Raw genomic sequence first — 19,564 nt, forward strand, 5'->3', positions numbered from 1 at the left:
GCTGATGTAGATATCAGAGTGTAGTGAAATCAGACATTATAGGAATGCAGTGGAAGGTGCTAGCATTTGGCAATTTTGCCCTCAGACTGCTGGCAAATCCAAAGTAATACCAGAATCCCTGGCCAGTGGGATCCTAATTTCCAGCTCACTATGATATGAAACAAACACTAATTTTATTACAGGAACATTATTGAAGTGTCATTAATAGCTTTGTTACTGTAATATTAATCATACTTAACAACAGAAAAAAGTTTCAAATAAAAACATTTCAGTTACATTTTTTCTCTGTCTTGCATTTTTTGTCCATTCCTTCCAGTTTTGGCTTGAAGATGTTGATGTATTGCTGAGGTACGGTTTCAGGAATGCTTTTGGTCTTCCAATACCTTCCTTACCTGGCCATTGTTTGTGTGGGAGGCTTGATAGTGTCAGCCAGCTACCCAACTGCATGGGGCCATCAGGCTGAGCCTGATTCTGTTCTCACTTGACATCCGCATCCATGGACTTCCATGAGGGGTTGTGGATAATAATCTGCAACAATACCCCAGGCTAGTTTCTCCCCACTCCAAGGGTATTGAGACCAATTAAAATAGTCTACTGCTCCTTCAGCTGAGATCAGTAAACTCAGCCGAAAGAGGGATGGAACTTAGAACTTTCCTGATCATTACAAATATGCAAAATTTTAAATGAAATAAAATACTTAAATAACAATAAGTTTAAATTATTTGCTTTGTGGTTTTCTTTCCCTGGGTCCCATATTCTCTGACTTCTATTTTTATTTTAATTGCACGTCTAGTTTGCAGATGATACAAAACTTGGAAGCATTGTGAACTGTGAGCAGGAGAGTGTAGAACTTCAAAAGGATATAGACAAGTTGGTGGAATGGGCAGACAGGTGGCAGATGAAGTTCAATGCAGAGAAATGTGAAGTGATTCATTTTGGTAGGAAGAACATGGAGAGATAATATAGAATAAAGGGTACAATTCTAAAAGGGGTGCAGGAGTAGAGGGACCTAGGTGTCTATGTGCATTAGTCATTGAAGGTGGCATGACAGTTGAGAGAGCGGTTAATAAAGCAGACAGTATCCTGGGCTTTATTAATAGGGGCATAGAGTACAAATGCAAGGAAGTTATGCTGAACTTGTATAAGACACTATAAGACAATATATACTATAAGACAATATATTCTCTTTGGCCTCCTTATCTCGAGAGACAATGGATAAGCGCCTGGGGGTGGTCAGTAGTTTGTGAAGCAGCGCCTGGAGTGGCTATAAAGGCCAATTCTAGAGTGACAAGCTCTTCCACAGGTGCTGCAGAGAAATTTGTTTATCGGGGCTGTTACACAGTTGGCTCTCCCCTTGCGCCCCTGTCATTTTTCCTGCCAACTACTAAGTCTCTTCGACTCGCTACACTTTAGCCCCGCCTTTATGGCTGCCCGCCAGCTCTGGCAGACGCTGGCAACTGACTCCCACTTGTGATCAATGTCACAGGATTTCATGTTGCGTTTGCAGACGCCTTTAAAGCGGAGACATGGACGGCCGGTGGGTCTGATACCAGTGGCGAGCTCACTGTACAATGTGTCTTTGGGGATCCTGCCATTTTCCATGCGGCTCACATGGCCAAGCCATCTCAAGCGCCGCTGACTCAGTAGTGTGTACAAGCTGGGGATGTTGGCCGCCTCGAGGACTTCTGTGTTGGAGATACGGTCCTGCCACCTGATGCCAAGTATTCTCTGGAGGCAGCGAAGATGGAATGAATTGAGACGTTGCTCTTGGCTGACATACATTGTCCAGGCCTCACTGCCATAGTAGAGCAAGGTAAGGTACTGAGGACACAGGCCTGATACACTTGGACTCTTGCGTTCCGTGTCAGTGCGCCATTTTCCCACACTCTCTTGGCCAGTCTGGACATAGCAGTGGAAGCCTTTCCCATGCGCTTGTTGATTTCTGCATCTAGAGACAGGTTACTGGTGATAGTTGAGCCTAGGTAGGTGAACTCTTGAACCACTTCCAGAGCGTGGTCGCCAATATTGATGGATGGAGCATTTCTGACGTCCTGCCCAATGATGTTCGTTTTCTTGAGGCTGATGGTTAGGCCAAATTCATTGCAGGCAGCCGCAAACCTGTCGATGAGACTCTGCAGGCACTCTTCAGTGTGAGATGTTAAAGCAGCATCGTCAGCAAAGAGGAGTTCCCTGATGAGGACTTTCCGTACTTTGGACTTCGCTCTTAGATGGGCAAGGTTGAACAACCTGCCCCCTGATCTTGTGTGGAGGAAAGTTCCTTCTTCAGAGGACTTGAACGCAGCAGGGAGAAGAAAATCCCAAAAAGTGTGGGTGCGAGAACACAGCCCTGTTTCACGCCACTCAGGATAGGAAAGGGCTCTGATGAGGAGCCACCATGTTGAATTATGCCTTTCATATTGTCATGGAATGAGGTGATGATACTTAGTAGCTTTGGTGGGCATCCAATCTTTTCTAGTAGTCTGAAGAGACCACGTCTGCTGACGAGGTCAAAAGCTTTGGTGAGATCAATGAAAGCAATATAGAGGGGCATCTGTTGTTCACGGCATTTCTCCTGTATCTGACGAAGGGAGAACAGCATGTCAACGGTCGATCTCTCTGCACGAAAGCCACATTGTGCCTCAGGGTAGATGCGCTCGGCCAGCTTCTGGAGCCTGTTTAGAGCGACTCGAGCAAAGACTTTCCCCACGATGCTGAGCAGGGAGATTCCACGGTAGTTGTTGTAGTCACCGCGGTCACCTTTGTTTTTATAGAGGGTGATGATATTGGCATCGTGCATGTCCTGGGGTACTGCTCCCTCGTCCCTCATACTATAAGACAATATATTATATATTGTATAAGACACTAGTTTGGCTTCAGCTGAAGTGTTGCGTCCAGTTCTGGGCACCGCACTTTAGGAAAGACGTGAAGGCATTGGAAAGAGTACAGAAAAGATTCACAAGAACAGTTCCAGGGATGAGGAACTTCAGTTATGAAGATAGATTGGAGAAGTTAGGACTCCTTTCCTTGGAGATGCGAAGGCTGAGAGGTGATTTGGAAGAGGTGTTCAAATTCATGAGGGGTCTGGACAGAGTAGATAGAAAGAGACTGTTCCCACTCGTGAAAGGATCGAGAATGAGAGGGTACAGATTTAAAGTATTTGATTTTAAAAAAAAGCAGAAGTGACATGAGGAAAAACTTTTTCACGCAGCGAGTGGTTAAGGTCTGGAACGCGCTGCCTGAGAAAATGGTGGAGGCAGGTTCAATTGAAGCATTCAAAAGGGAATTAGACAGTTACATGAAAAGGAAGAATTTCAGGGTTACGGGGAGAAGGCAGGGAAATGGAACTGTGGGAATTGCTCTTTTAGAGAGCCAGTACAGACATGATGGGCCAAATCATTGTCTCCTGCACTGTAACAATTCTGTGATTTACATTTTGCTATCTAATTTACTTATTTCCACTTTTAAAAACATGTCTTAAACTGTTTGTAGCATTCATTAGGAAAAGGGTTATAATTAAATTTATGAAACTGTGATGAAAATGTTTATTTGTGGTAAAAAGAAATGAGGTGCATCAGCAGCGGGATAGAATAATAGAATAAAAATCTAAAATATTTATATTGCCTTATAAGACAATGGGCTGACCTCATCTGGAGTACTGTGTACAGTTATGAAGTTTTGGATACCTACTACAAACATATGAAAATGGTAAATAATGCAAAGTTCTTTGCCTGCAATTTAGAAAGAAAATGAAATTCTGGTCCCAGTTTCAGCCCCCAGCATGTACAAGATTAATTGATTTTAGGTGGGTTAGTGCTAGGGGCACCACAGTTTGTTTTAGCAGCCTCTAGGGAGCAGCTGAGTCATACAGACTAGGAAAATGCCAAGTTTGAACTTGGTCTTCGCTGAGTTGGCCATAGTTGGCCTCAGTACCTGTACTTTAATAAAGGCAAAAACAGCCTGGGATTCTGCTTCTGATTGTTATCCACCAGCCCTCTGCAGGGAAGTGCAGATATACGCACTGTGGGTTGGGCCTGGCTGTGATCTCCCATTCACCTCACGATGAACAGCCTGCTGATGCACTCTGAAAGCTCACACATAAATACTAGCCATTCAGGTGAGGTATCAGAGGGTGCCTGGTGCACACTGAACCATACCCAGCCAAGGAGTCAAAACCCCTACGGGAGGGGAGGAAGAAAATTGGCAGAGATTTTTTTTTTTAATTGCCAAACGAATGTGTTCCTTCAAGTGAGATACAAACATATTAAAGTACTCCACTGTTCAAGTTTTGAGGTTTAGAATTGTAAGGGACAAAAAAAATCATAAAACGAAAAGCTAAAGATGGTGTTCACTGATCAGAATGACATTTACGTTGCAGCAAAACCACTAAAATGTTGGTCTCAATCTGAAATGTAGCAGGAAATAATGTGCTCAGGTCAAAAGATTTTATCACTTACACAATGGCAACAGACTTATTACCACTTGGGCAGACATGCGTCACACTGTTTTGCATAACCACTGACTTTACCTAAAGTTTTCCCTCCCTTGATCTTTTGAAGCACTGTCCTTAAACTTACAGTACAAGCGGTTTGTTCTGCAGTAATTTTCATCCAGATTGATTTTTTGGTTAAAAAACAATTCCCTGATTAGGGTTACAAACATGTGAAATTCATATATGATGAGGTGATAACAGTATATTATAGGGCTGCTCTATGAAATTGCACGTCCTTTGTTTGCTGGGAGTGCATATCCTGGTGTACAGCCTATGATCGTCTGACACAAACATTCATAAAATCAATTCTCGTCTTTTTCTGGGACATAGATGATTGAACATTAAACAAGTGATGTGCCTTATTTATTTTTGCTTATTGGATAGTATTTGTATTCTAATTCCACTAGGCAGCTTTAAGATTTTGTAACTTTAAAAAAAAATCCTTTTTCACCATTTACCCTTCACCCCTGAAGGTGATGCTAAGGTTTGGTCCCATGGGCCCAGCCACCATGCAGTAGCTCAGCCAAGTGGCCAATCTGCTTGTATGAGTTCAGACAGGGAACATTTGCTGGTTTTTGACCCATGGCAGTACCTCAGCCAGGTGCAGTCCTGTTCTTCCTTGATGTCCACATGTACACGTTCCAGCAGGGGTCACAGGATAGCAGTCAGGTTTGGGGAATCTTGACCTTTTTATTCTTTTCTAGCTCAAAGGCATTGTGACCAATTGTAGCACCCCTACTTTCACTATAGATGAGATCAGCTAACTCCGCACAGACTGACAATTGAGCCCAGGACTTTCCTGTCCTGTATAGCTCAGTTACTTGACTGCCATTTCCATCTAAGGAATCACAGCAGCTACTTAAAATATTTTAGCTTTAGCGCAAGGAAGGAACATAAATTGGACAATAGCAATATGTGCTCAAAACAGGATGAAAAATATCTTTAGCCTGCAGCTTCAAAATATTAAATATTCCAAGGTATGTAGGACATACCTTTGAAAAAAATATACCTGGCATTTTTTCCACCAGACCTGAAATCACAGATTTGTAATATTACTGTGACTGGGGCGCTATTGATCAAGGAATGTCTTGCTTCCTTGATAGCCTAGTGAGTTTACTCACTGAGTAGTAAGACTTGGATGATTCCTTAGTCATCCTTGATCTGTGCTGCATTAACTGCTCGTAGCCAGGGCAGCAGTAGTGCAATTATAATTGCCTGTGTTGGGAGAGGAAAATTAACCAATGCTCCATTCTTGATTGCTCTCCAGCAAACCATCCTGAAGTGCCCATTGTTGTCAGGTGAGGACAAGGGTGGGCTCATCTGTAATGGACCTCCACAGTCAAATAGACTGCTAATAATGATAACCAAGGATCACCAATAGATGATGGTTACTTGAACAAGGCACCCAGTGATTGTTGGTCCATGCAACAGCAAAGAGTCACTGCCTGCTGAAGTGAGAAGAAAATCAGTGAAAGAAATTAGGGACTGTATATTACTTGGGCAACAGTAAATAGGATGATGACATTTTAGATTTTATCATTGAGAATTTATCACCTGAGCTGAGAAAAGATTGGTCTACTAAACACAGATTTGGTACATGGCTATTCTCTATGCATATCTAATCCATGCAGCTCAGTCTGTTACGAATTTACCATTTGTGTTATTCAAAAATTCCAGAATGAATTTTTTTTTTTTTTAAAACATAAAGGGAACTGGTAAATTGGTTAGTAACTAAACAGGAACTGAGTGAACTGTGCTTTCAACACAGGTTGTCATAGAAACTGAGAAAATTTCATACTCTGTGAAACTCATGTCCCTTGAAGATCTGGAGCAGGTGGTTAGCCATGTCACTGCATCACTCAAAAAAATATTTCCAGATTCATCACCTGGGTAAGTCAACCCCCAAATGGATGCTTTGTTTTTGTGTCTTTCTTTCACTGTTTCATGTTTCACATCAGTGCTGTGTTTGAACCTATATATGCAGAGCGATGGTTGGGGTTGATGGAACCCCCTGATTTTGGCAGCAGTGCTACAATGTAAATGAAGGAAATGCTGCTATTGCAGAAGAAGCAAAGAGCCACATCAAGCAGTTGCTGCTCTGGAAGCAAAGTAGTCACACGTGTGAGACAGCTGCTGTCCCCTCAAACCACCCCCCCCCCCCACCCTACCCCTTCCCCCGCATGTTGTGGCCATGGGACAGGTGGATAGTTAACCTGCTTCTAAGAGGCTGCTGATGTGATTTTTCATGTGCAGCTGATTTTGTGTAGCCCTGATGCTGTTGATTCCACCCTGCAGTGCCAGCATCCCCAGCCCATTTCTACTAGAAGGCACAGATATTTTCAGCCTCCCCCGCCACTTTCCTACAGCCTAATTTGCAAACATATCCTTATGGAAACTCAAAGCAATGATGAGGCATTTGTAGATGAACGCAGTTGATTCCCTAGTGAGCTCCCTCAGTTATTGCCCAGCAGAACCCTCGATTAGTCCAATGTTTTTCTGGCATGCAGATAGCTCTGAAGATTTCCAGCTTGTTTGTGATTGATGACATGGTGGTCACTAACCTATCTTGAAAGCTGCATGCAATTGGTTTAGACGATCCTTTATCAGATCACTTTGGGCAAGTTAATCAGTCGTACTCATACCAGAGCAGTCCAATACCAGTATGATGCATTGTCAATGTTTATATTGTGTACTGTGATTTTTTTCTTTGCTTTGTCTCTTCTCTAGAGACTCCTCAGTAGCATCTGACTACTTTGGACACCTCATGACTGTTGCTTAATGCTAGGCAGCTGATTGTTTGCGGTGTAGCCTTGTCTGATGATGTCATTCACCTTGTTATTTAAAAAGGGAGTTTGAAGGGAAGAAGTTGCCTTTTTTAATTGATCCATAAAGCTAACATTGAGGTTTGCCTCAGTGTCATCAACAGAGAAACAAATTTACACATGCCCCTTTGTATTAAAGAAGCACGGCTAATAAAAATTGAAATATAAGCCAGAATGTTACACCCCCTGCAGGAACTGGCTGGAGGGGGTGGGGGGAGGTGGGTGGTGGTCATAAAATTGAATGGGAGGCCAAGAGTGCCTTCCTGCCCCCACTGCAATTTTACCAGTGGCGGGGGAGGTAACAAACCGCCCACCCACCCGAGGCCAGTTAAGGCCCTTAAGTGGCCAATTAATTGTCACTTAAGGGCTACCTCTCGCCGCTGCTGGAATATTACCAATGGCGGGCGGGTGGTTCAGTAGCTCAGAAGGCTGCCCAGTAAAACCTGGCAGCCTCCTTGCGGGCTGTGGGGGGGCCCTCCAGATTGGGCACCCTGTGCCCAACGGAGGGTCCCCCCCAGTGGTACAAGCCGTCCCCACTCGAGGACCTCCTCCCCTGCCCCACCCCCCCAACCCTGAGCAACCCCAGCCCCCACCCCGCTTCGCAGGGCCCAACCCATTGTCGCCAGTGAGGCCCCACACACTTACCTGTATTCCAGAGCCTCATCCATGTTGCCGGTCCTGACTGGGTGCAGTCTCAGCCGTGGCCACTGCTCCTGATGGCGCCGCTGGGACTGAAAAGCTGCCGGCCCTCAAAAGGGCAGAAGTCCCGCCCAAGGCCAATTAAGGGCCTGGGCCATATAGCATTATGGTGTGGCTTCCAGGCCTGGCGGAGGCAGGCTTGCCACCGACTTTTTCTGCTGTGGACGGGGCCTCTGGCCTGACGTAAAATTCCAGCCATAAAGTCAAATTTCAACCGCATCAGAAGAAACTAAATCATACTGTTAGTTTGAGTGCCTATTAGATATTTTATTTCCTGCTGTGCTCACTGGTCATTTAAGCCCTGGCGCACCAAATGCTCCCTCTCCAAGGTCACCGAGGCATGGACAAGGCTGTGGAAGAGAAGCTGCCAGAGTGACCCCACACCACTCCCCCATGGCCAGATTTAATTGTTTATTCTACCAGGAATCATATTTTACCTGATACTGGTATAAATTAGCCCATGGCTTCATTTGCTTAACTAATGTTGTCTGCGCATGTTGTAATGGCACCTTCCAAACCAGCGACCTCTACCACCTAGAAGGACAAGGGCAGCAAATGCACGGAACACCACTACTTGCAAGTTCCCCTCCAAGTCACACACTATCCTGACTTGGTATATCGCCGTTCCTTCACTGTCACTGTATCAAAATCCTGGAAGTCCCTTCCTAACAGCACTGTGGGTGTACCTACACCCCAAGGACTGCAGCAGTTCGAGAAGGCAGCTCACCACCAGTTTCTCAAGAGCAACGAGGGATGGGCAATAAATGCTGGCCTAGCCTAAGATGCCCACATCCCATGAATGAATTTTAAAAAATTCAAGAAGAATGAGTGAGTTTAGGGGCCTGGCTGCTTTCTAACTGGTAGTTATATTTGTGCCCTTTTCAAAATTTGTTACGGGGACAAGATTGCCAGTGGGGATGGTTTAAACTAGATTGGCAGGTGGATGGGAACCTGTGGGTACTTTCAGTTAGGACAATTTCAGGGCAGGGAACTCGAGGCAAAAAATCAGTGAGTGACTCTGAAAGACAGAGGAAGCAAAGGTTAAAAAGTGTGCAGCACAGGAATTTGCCAGTGTTAAAAGGTATTTATTTAAATGCAAGGAGTATAGCAAATACAGCAGATGAGCTGAGGGCAGATAGACACATGGCAGCATGATCATAGAAAAATTACAGCACAGAAGGGGGCCATTCAGCCCATCGGGTCATCGCCGGCTGAAAAAACTAGCTGCCCAATCTAATCCCACCTTCCAGCACCTGGTCTGTAGCCCTGCCGGTTACAGCACCTCAGGTGAATGTCCAGGTACCTTTTAAAAGAGTTGAGGGTTTCTGCCTCCACGGATCTGGGCAGTGAATTCCAGGCACCCACCAAACTCTGGGTGAAAATATTTTTCCTCGTGTCCACTCTAATCCTTCGACCAATCACCTTAAATCTGTGCTCCCTGGAAATTGACCTTTCTGCTAGGGGAAACAGGTCCTTCCTGTTTACTCGATCTAGGCCCCTCATAATTTGTATACCTCAATTAAGTCACCCCTCTGCCTCCTCTGTACTAAGAAAAACAACCCTAACCTATCCAATCTTTCCTCGTAGCTGCAACTTCCAAGCCCTGGCAACATTCTTGTAAATCTGCTCTGCACTCTCTCCAGAGAAATTGTCCTTCCTGTAATGTGGTGACCAGAACTATATCCAGTGTTCCAGCTGTGGCCTAACCAGTGTTTTAAACAGTTCCAGCACTACATCCCTGCTTTTGTATTCTATACCTCGGCCAATAGAGGAAAGCATTCCATATGCCTTCTTAACCACTCTATCTACCTGTCTTGCCACCTTCAGGGACCTGTGGACATGCACTTCAAGGTCTCTCACTTCTTCTACCCCTCTCAATATCCTCCTGTTTATTGTGTATTCCCTTGCATTGTTTGCCCTCCACAAATGCATTACCTCCGACTTCTCTGGATTGAATTTCATTTGGCACTTTTCCGCCCACTCAACCAAACCATTGATATCATTCTGGAGTCTACAGCTATCCTCTTCACTATCAACTACACCGCCAATTTTTGTGTCATCAAATTTCCCAATCATGCCGCCGACATTTAAGTCTAAATCATTAATATATACCACAAACAGCAAGAGACCCAACACTGAACCCTGTGGAATGCCACTGGAAACCGCTTTCCATTTGCGAAAATATCCGTCGGCCACTACCCTTTGTTTCCTGTCACTGAGCCAGTTTTGGATCCAACTTGCCACTTTCCCCTGTATCCCATGGGATTTTCCTTTTCTGTCCCAGTCTGCCATGTGCGTCCTTGTCAAACGCCTTACTAAAATCCATGTAGATAACATCCACTGCACTACCCTCATCAATCCTCCTTGTTACTTCCTCAAAAATTTCAGTCAAGTTAGTAAGACACAACCTACCCTTAACAAATCCATGTTGACTATCCCTGATAAAATCCGTGCCTTTCTAAAGGACAGTTTATTCTGTCTCTCAGAATTGATTCTAATAATTTACCCACCACCGAGGTCAGACCGATCGGTCTATAATTATTTGGCCTATCCCTCACACTCTTTTTGAACAATGGTACAAATGTTTGCAGACCTCCAATCCTCTGGTACCTTGTCTATATCTAGTGAGGATTTGAAGATGATCCTCAGTGCATCTGCTATCTCCTCGCTGGCTTCCTTTAACAACCTAGGATACAATCCATCCGGCCCTGGTGATAGAAAGGGGGATAAAAAAGGAGTGGGTATAGCATTATTGGTTGAAGAATCAGTAACAGCTGTGAGGAGGAATGATATGCTAAATGAATCTTCAAATGAGGCCATATGGGTTGAGCTCAGAAATAAAAACGGGGCAGCCACACTACTAGGAATGTACTATGGACCCCCAAATAGTGAGAGGGAGAAAGAAGAACAAATATGTAGGCAAATTTCTGAGTGCAAAAACTATAGGGCAGTAATAGTTGGGGATTTCAACTACCCTAATATCAACTGGGATACAAACAGTGTGAAGGGCACAGCGGGCACTAAATTCTTGAACTGCATTCAGAGAACTTTTTTAGCCAGCTCATAATAAGCGCAATGAAAGGGGGCGCAATTCTAGATTTAGTCTTAGGAAATGAAGCTTAGCAAGTGGATGAAGTAGCAGTGGATGACAATTTTGGAGATAGTGACCATAATACAGTTAGATTTAGCAGTATTACGGAAAAGGACAAGGATAGAACAAGAGTAAAAGTTCTAAATTGAGGGAAGGCAAATTTTATGAAGCTGAGAGGTGATCTGGTGAAAGTGGACTGGATACACCTATGTGAAGGAAAATCAGTGGCAAACCAGTGGGAGGCATTCAAAAGCGAGATGCAATGGGCACAGCATAGACATGTCCCCACAAAGAAAAAGGGTGGTACTGCCAAATCTAAAGCCTCCTGGTTATCTAGAAGCATACAGGGTAAGATAAAGCAAAAAAAGAAAACTTATTACAGTCACTAAAAACTTAATACTTTAGAAAGCCTAGAGGAGTATAGAAAGTTTTTTGTCAGTACATTAAGAGCAAGAGGATAACTAAGGAAAGGGTAGGGCCTATCAGAGATGTACAAGGTAACTTATGCGTGGATGCAGAAGATGTGGGCAGGGTTCTTCATGAATTTTTTGTCTCTGCCTTCACAAAGGGGAGGGATGATGCAAACATTGTAGTTAAAGAGGAGGAATGTGAAATATTCAATACAATAAGCATAATGCGAGAGGAAGTACTAGAGGATCTGATATCCTTGAAAGTCGATCAATCACCAGGGGTGGATGGATTATATCCCAGGTGGTTAAAGGAAGCCAGGGAGGAAATAACGGATGCACTGAGGATCATCTTCAAATCCTCACTAGATACAAATGAGGTACCAGAGGATTGGAGGACTGCAAACATTGTACCATTGTTCAAAAAGAGGGCTAGGCCAAATAATTATAGTCCAGTCAATCTGACCTCGGTGGTGGGTAAATTACTTGAATCAATTCTGAGAGACAGGATAAATTGTCATTTAGAAAGGCTTGGATTAATTAGGGATAGTCAGCATAGATTTGCTAAGGGAAGGTTGTGTCTTACTAACTTAATTGAATTTTTTGAGGAAGTAACAAGGAGGATTGATGAGGGTAGTGCAGTGGATTAAAAACAAGAAATGCTGGAACCACTCAGCAGGTCTGGCAGCATCTGTGAAAAGAGAAACAGAGTTAACGTTTCGGGTCAGTGACCCTTCTTCGGAACTGACAAATATTAGAAAAGTCACAGGTTATAAGCAAGTGAGGTGGGGGTGGGGCAAGAGATAACAAAGGAGAAGGTGTAGATTGGACCAGGCCACATAGCTGACCAAAAGGTCATGGAGCAAAGGCAAACAATATGTTAATGGTGTGTTGAAAGACAAAGCATTAGTACAGATTAGGTGTAAACGGACTGAATATTGAACAGCAGCAAGTGCAAACCTGAAAAAAACAATGGGTAAGCAAACTGAACAAACTAAGATGAAATGAAATAAATGCAACAAAAAAAAAGTAAAAAAGAAAAAAAGAAAATATAATTAAAAATGAAAGTAAAATGGGGGGCTGTCATGTTCTGAAATTATTGAACTCAATGTTCAGTCCGGCAGGCTGTAGTGTGCCTAATCGGTAGATGAGATGCTGTTCCTCGAGCTTGCGTTGATGTTCACTAGAACACTGCAGCAAACCCAGGACAGAGATGTGAGCATGAGAGCAGGGGGGAGTGTTAAAATGGCAAGCAACCGGAAGCTCAAGGTCCTACTTGCGGACTGAGCGGAGATGTCCCGCAAAGCGGTCACCCAGTCTGCGCTTGCTCTCCCCAATGTAGAGGAGGCCACAGCTGGAGTAGTGTGTGGATGTTGTCTACATGGATTTTAGTAATGCATTTGGAGAGTGCAAACAAAGCAAGGGAATACACAATAAATTGAGAGGGTATAAGAAGTGAGAGATCTTGGAGTTCATGTCCACAGGTCCCTGAAGGTGGCAGGACAGGTAGATAAAGTGGTGGTGAAGGCATATGGAATGCTTTCCTTTATTGGCCGAGGTATAGAATACAAAAGCAGGGATGTAACGCTGGAACTGTATTAAACCTTGGTTAGGCCACAGCTGGAGTAGTGTATACAGTTCTGGTCACCACATTACAGGAAGGACATAATTGCTCTGAAGAGAATGCAGAGCAGATTTACAAGAATGTTGCCAGGGCTTGAAAATTGCAGCTATGAGGAAAGATGGGATCGGCTAAGGGTGTTTTCCTTGTAACAAAGGAGGCCGAGGGGTAACTTAATTGAGGTGTACAAACTATGAGTGGTCTAGATAGAGTAGGCAGGAAGGACCTGTTTCCCCTAGTGGAGAGGTCAATTACCTGGAGGCACAGATTTAAGGTGACTGGTAGAAGGATTGGAGGGGACATGAGGAAAAACATTTTCACCCAGAGGGTGGTGGGTGTCTGGAATTCACTACCCAGATTGGTGGTGGAGGCAGAACCCTCAACTCTTTTAATAGGTACCTGGACATGCACCTGAAGTGCTGTAACCTGCAAGGCTACGGACCAGGTGCTGGAAAGTGGGATTAGAGTGGATGGCTAGTTTTTTTAGCCGGCGCAGACACGATGGGCTGAATGGCCTCTTTCTGTGCCATAACTTTTCTGCGGTTCTATTGTGCCTACTATGTGGTGCGAGATGATGTTCACTTCCATTGTATTTCATATGACTCTAGCTCAAAATATTTTATACTATCCTTTCTGTAGTATATCTTTATATGTAGTGTATGTAGTATATACAGTGTAATCCACACGTGTTCTCCACTTCCTTGATGGGGCATAATTGGTGTAAATTGAATTGTACAAAACCACCAGGTCCTCAAACAAATTCTGTTGGTCCCTATCTCCCAGCTGAGAACTAGAGTCAAACGGCAGATCATCCTAAACCAAAAATGTTTGAAAAATTCCTGAATTTAATAATGCCCCATTAAGGGGACGTCAGCTGGATTGCGAGAAGAAATTTTAGGTAAGCTTTCCCTCAGCATGTTTCTGCCCAATGGTGCCAGTAATAAATCTAGCCTGAAAATGGTCATGCGAGTAAAGATATTGGAGGGCTTCCAACACTTGGAAAACCATAACCCAGCATGAAAGTCAGCATCTTGTGGAGAGAAGAGAAAATGGAACACTAATTGATTGAAGGGCTGTAATCTAAATGTTCAAATGACTTTCGCGAACTGCACTTTGCTTTCACAGTGAACCCTTAGATTAAATTATAGCGTTCTAATTGTCTGCTATTCTATGTATAATAATTGTAGTACAATATCTGATAAACTCAGAAAGCAATTAGTTACTTTAGGGCAACTAATGATGAGATTGCGTGTTGATATAAACTGTGCTAACGAATCCCTTTTTTATCCATTTTCGTAGAAAGTTACTCAAGAAGAATTCCCCTGAGTTACAAAAAAGAATCAAAAAAATCACAACAGCACTAGAAGAACAGACTGCCTCTAATCAAGGGCCATGTGGTATGTAAAAGTGCCACTCCGCTGCAGAGCCAATAGCTCTGACATCTGTATTGTAGGCCCAAAGATTGTACATGACTGATTAGATTGAGAATTTAAAAGAAAGAAAGAATCTGGTAGATTGACTAGCACTGATAGTGCAGTGCTTGAATGTGTTCCGAACAGCACAGGAAAGCATCTCGTAAAAGTCAAGATGTCTTTTGAATTGCAAAACTTACTTTGTATTTGTGTCTTGAAAGGCTTAGGGCAAGGGACAATATCTAAACCAGCCTTAGAAGTTTAAAAACCGCAGAGCACTGAAATTATATTTTACTGGTATAAAGATTTGAAAGCACACGTTTATTCAAAAAAAATCTTACTGATGGAATTTGCTACAAATGTCTCTCAGACGAAGGTGGTAGGGAATATGGGATTAATGTAGGATTAGTATAAATGGGTGGTTGTTGGTCGGCACAGACTCGGTGGGCCGAAGGGCCTGTTTCAGTGCTGTATCTCTAAAAGTAGGGCGGCACAGTGGCGCAGTGGTTAGCGGCGCAGCCTCACAGCTCCAGCAACCCGGGTTCAGTTCTGGGTACTGCCTGTGCGGAGTTTGCAAGTTCTCCCTTTGACCGCGTGGCTTTCCGGCAGGTGCTCCGGTTTCCTCCCACAGCCAAAGACTTGCATATTGATAGATAAATTGGCCATTGTAAATTGCCCCTAGTGTCGGTAGGTGGTAGGAGAATGGTGGGGGTGTGGTAGGGAATATGGGATTAATGTAGGATTAGTATAAATGGGTGGTTGTTGGTCGGCACGGACTTGGTGGGCCGAAGGGCCTGTTTCAGTGCTGTATCTCTAAACTAAACTAAAGAAATTGAGATAAAAGTCTGCTGTTTGTGTTCCACCTTGATTGTGCCTCTGTAACTGGAAGAAACTGAGGAGCAAATAAGTGAGCAGCATGAATATGTGATTCTGTGTCCTTTAACTCAATCGCCACTGCAAAAGTGCACATTTTCTGAATCTAATGGAACTAAGCAGTGAGTTCTTTTAACAAACTGGAAGAGATGTAATAGTATTAGATTTACTTTCCTTTGCTATGCTGGACAGTCAAGCCCACTTTTTCAACCAATACCACCTCCACTATGTGGATGCTGCAAGTTACTGTAATGGTAAAGGTCAGTCCACACCCCTCCAATTTTTCTTCTTAGCCTAATAAATGCTGATTGGTTCCATCACCACTGGATGGAAGAGAATTTTTTCCCGGCCTATATTCAACTCAGTACCTTGCCAGTGTTGGGTGTTGCGCCTTTCAATCCAGCTGAGATCAGCATGTCGCCATACCAAATGTATGAGTTGGAGGGAGTATGGGCATTCGTCCTGCCTCCATTCAGCTCCTAACTGCCCCCTTTGAATGGCCCAACTTTTACCTGGAGGGACTCCTGCCTCTAGCCAGCTCAGTAAGTTTGTCCCGATGTTTGCTGCACTGACAAAATCAAGATCAGCAGCTTGGAGGAACAGGAATAAGATTCATTGTCCATTCAAAGCAGGGCTTCGTTGTGCTGCACCAAAGACTGGCCAGCAAATCTCATGTTTCTATTTTAATTTGCAGGTGGCTATTCAGAGACTTATGCTGCATTGTGCGATTACAATGGGTTCCCGTTCAAGGAAGAGATTCAGTGGGTATGTCTATATTGAGCACAAGTGTATCCAAAATAACTACTTGGAGTTACATAAATGAATGCAAAATATGCAGCAGTAATGTTGTGACAGTAGTGAGGGGAATTATGAAGATCTAAATGCTGGCACAGACAGATGGCAACACTGCATGGTATGGCATGTGACTACCACTACCATCAGCCCAACAGGGAATTTGTTACAGTGCAAGAAAGTTGGGAAACTTGGAGAACGAAAGAACTTAACTGTTCATCCACATCACTCCTTGTAGCCTGTTACAGATGGGCATTGGGCAAGGCCTTGCGAAAAGAAAGCAATTATGTAGCATTTTGCATTACCACAGGGCACCCCAAACCACTCTTCTGAAATGTAGTCACTGTTGTAATGTAGGAAACCTGGCAGCCAATTTCCATAAGCAACAATGTGATAATGACCAGGTAATCTGTTTTTATATCAGTGGAGGGATAAATACTGGCCAGGACACCAGGGATAACTCCCTGTTTTTCTTCAAAATAGTGCCGTGGGATCTTTTACATCCACCTAAAAATGCAGTTAGGACCTCGGTTTAATGTCTCATCCAAAAGACAGCACTTCCAACAGTGCAGCACTCCCTCAATACTGCATTGGAGTGTCAGCCTTGATTTTTAGAGTGGGACTTGAACCAATACCCTCTGTCTCAGATGTGAGAGTGCTACTGACTGAGCCACAACTGGCATTCTAAAGTAGTATATAATTCATAATTAGAAGGGTGGCAAAAAGTTGGAAGGAAAAATAATCAAGTGATCAAAAACAAATATTAATATTGACCAATATAAAAGGTGTAGAAATTATTTATTTCCAGTAACTGAGAGTTACCTGAATATTGTTAATTCCCACCACTTTCTCCTGAAGGAGCTCTTATGGGGTTACAGTTCCACAGATGCTGGCTACATTTCATTGGCCTTTATTTCATGTGTGCCAGTGAGTGTCATCAGGCTATTTGATAACAGACAAGCCCAAACCTATTATCACCCAAAACCACCACTTTTCAGCAGGGTTTGCTGGATAACGATAAGGAGCGAGAACTCTGGCTGTGATGTTTTTTCCCCCTCTACCATAGTCTGGGGGGGCGGGGGTTGTGAGGCCAATTGTGGTGTTTTAATTTAAATCACCTGATTCAGCACAGTTGCGATTTTGACCATGATTAATTGATTCACAAAAAGACCTACTACAGCAACAAATATGTACCTTCATTCTTCTCATTCAACACTTTCTTTTGCTCTCTATTACACTGAGTCAAGTTTGAAAATGCTCTGAGAGTGATGGAGTGAATTGTCAGTTTGACAGCTCTGTAAGGAACTTAGGAACAGGACTAAACCATTCAGTTCCTCGAGCCAGTTCTGCTATTTAAGTAGATCATGGCTGATCTGTAATTCAAATCCATCAACCTACCTTGGTTTCATAACCTCTTGCCTAGCAAAAATCTATCAGTCTCAGTTTTGAAATGTTCAATTGACTCCCAACATCAACAACATTTGATGTTCCAGCAGCGTTCCAGTGTCCTACCACCTTTTGTGTGAAAAAGTACTTTCTGACATCATCCCTAAACAGCCTAGCTCTACTTTTATGGTTATGTTCCCTTGTCCTGGACTCTCCCAGCAGAGGAAATCATTTCTATCAGTCCTATCAAATCTTTTGATCATCTTAAACACTTCAATTTGACCACCTCTTAATCTTCTATATTCAAGGGAATACAAGCCTCATCTTTGTAACCTGTCCTCATAACTTATGTCCCTTTTAGTCCCAGTATCATTCTGGTGAATTTGCGCCACACCCCCACCAAGGCAATATATGCTTCCTGAGGTGCAGTGCCCAGAGCTGAATGCAGTACTCCAGGTGGCGTCTAACCAGGGCTCTGTACAGCTGGAACATAATTTCCATCCTTTGTATTCCAGCCCTCTTGAGATAAAGGTCAACATTCTGTTATCCTTTTTAATTCATTTTTGAACCTGCTTACTAGCTTTTTAGTGATTTTTGTACTTGGACCCCTAAATCTCTCTGTTTACCCAAAGTTCCTAGCTTGTCATCATTTTGAAGATACTCTGATCTATCTTTCTTGGGTCCACAGTGGATAATCTCACACTTTCCCACATTGAACTTCATCTGCCACAGTTTTGCTCACTCACTTAATCTAGCAATGTTCCTTTGTAACTTTATGCTCTCATCTACACTATTCACTGTGTCACTTATCTTCGTGTCATCAGCAAATTTGGATATATGGCTCTCTATTCCTTCATCCCAAGTCATTTATAAATATAGTGAAAACGTGAGGGCCCAGTACAGATCCCTGGGGGTCACCAGTTTGTGGACATACCTATTATCCCTACCCTTTGTCTCCTACCTCATAACCAATTCCCTATCCAACCCAATAAATGGTATCCAATTCCATTCTTGTTAATGTGGAACCTTGTTGAATGCCTTCCAGAAGACCATATTAATAAATCAATAGGCAATCCCTTATCCACTATATTATTTACTATCTCAAAAAAATTCTACTAGGTTTGTTTAACCAGACTTACCCTTTACAAATCTCTGATCAGTTCATATTTGTCCAAATGCTCTGTGACTCTGTCCCTAATAACTGATTCTAGTAACTTCCCCACTGCTGACTAGAGTAAGATGCCTATAACTTCCTAGTTTATCTCTCTGGCCCAGGTGTCTTCAATATGACCTTTAGAAAAGTGAATTCTCTTGAAGCTGATGTGTATAATTAGTCTGTCCTCAGCACTGCAGCTTTTTGTGATGCAGTTCAAATATGACCAGTCAGCTGGACTCTCTTTTTCTCCCCTGAGGACATAGACACAATCTACCACAGCCAGAATAGCAAGGAGTTTAATCTGCTAGACTTCAGCCATTTGGACACAAGGTGAGTTAAGATCAATTCTTCCTTTTGGATCACTTAAGTGAGTTAAAATTAAAAGTAAGGTTTATCTCAATAGGTGCAACCGAGATCAAATCAGATATAAGAGCCAAAGTTTGTCTTTGCTGTTAGCCCAAAATTGGTGGTGTTACATTAGCCCATATTGAGTCCCATTGACTTCAGGTGGGTACTGGGCCATAGTTGTGGGATAACTAACATTAGAATGAAAAATAATTAAAATATTGAGAATATTAGCCAATATAAAAGATGTACAAAAATGTATTTCTTGTAACTGATAGTTATCTGAATAGTATTCATTTCCTCCCATTTTCTCCTGAAGGTACTTTTGTTGTTGATACAGTTCCACTGGTGCTGGCTACCCTCCAGTGGGCATTCTTTATGTGTGAGTGCTATCATAGTCGGACTTTCTCTCACTTCTGATGGTCATTAACTTATTTGGTGCGAATGTTACCTACTATTTGTCAGCCTAAG

General features: G+C 43.1%; 1 protein-coding gene across 5 annotated transcripts in view; it reads left to right on the forward strand.

The window, feature by feature from the left end:
• Window positions 1-19,564, forward strand: part of carmil2 (capping protein regulator and myosin 1 linker 2) — a 227,918-nt gene that overhangs the window by 75,329 nt on the left and 133,025 nt on the right. For 4 of the 5 annotated variants that reach the window (XM_068049521.1, XM_068049522.1, XM_068049525.1 and 1 more), the window contains 4 exons: window positions 6,258-6,379; window positions 14,429-14,526; window positions 16,109-16,179; window positions 19,005-19,078. In XM_068049521.1, the coding sequence (XP_067905622.1) occupies window positions 6,258-6,379; window positions 14,429-14,526; window positions 16,109-16,179; window positions 19,005-19,078 (365 nt within the window). Of the gene's footprint in view, window positions 1-6,257; window positions 6,380-14,428; window positions 14,527-16,108; window positions 16,180-19,004; window positions 19,079-19,564 lie in introns of those variants that run through there. The other variant, XM_068049524.1, reaches the window with a different exon arrangement.

This window comes from Heterodontus francisci, chromosome 17 (assembly GCF_036365525.1).
Source record: "Heterodontus francisci isolate sHetFra1 chromosome 17, sHetFra1.hap1, whole genome shotgun sequence".
In the NCBI taxonomy this organism is placed as follows: domain Eukaryota; kingdom Metazoa; phylum Chordata; class Chondrichthyes; order Heterodontiformes; family Heterodontidae; genus Heterodontus; species Heterodontus francisci.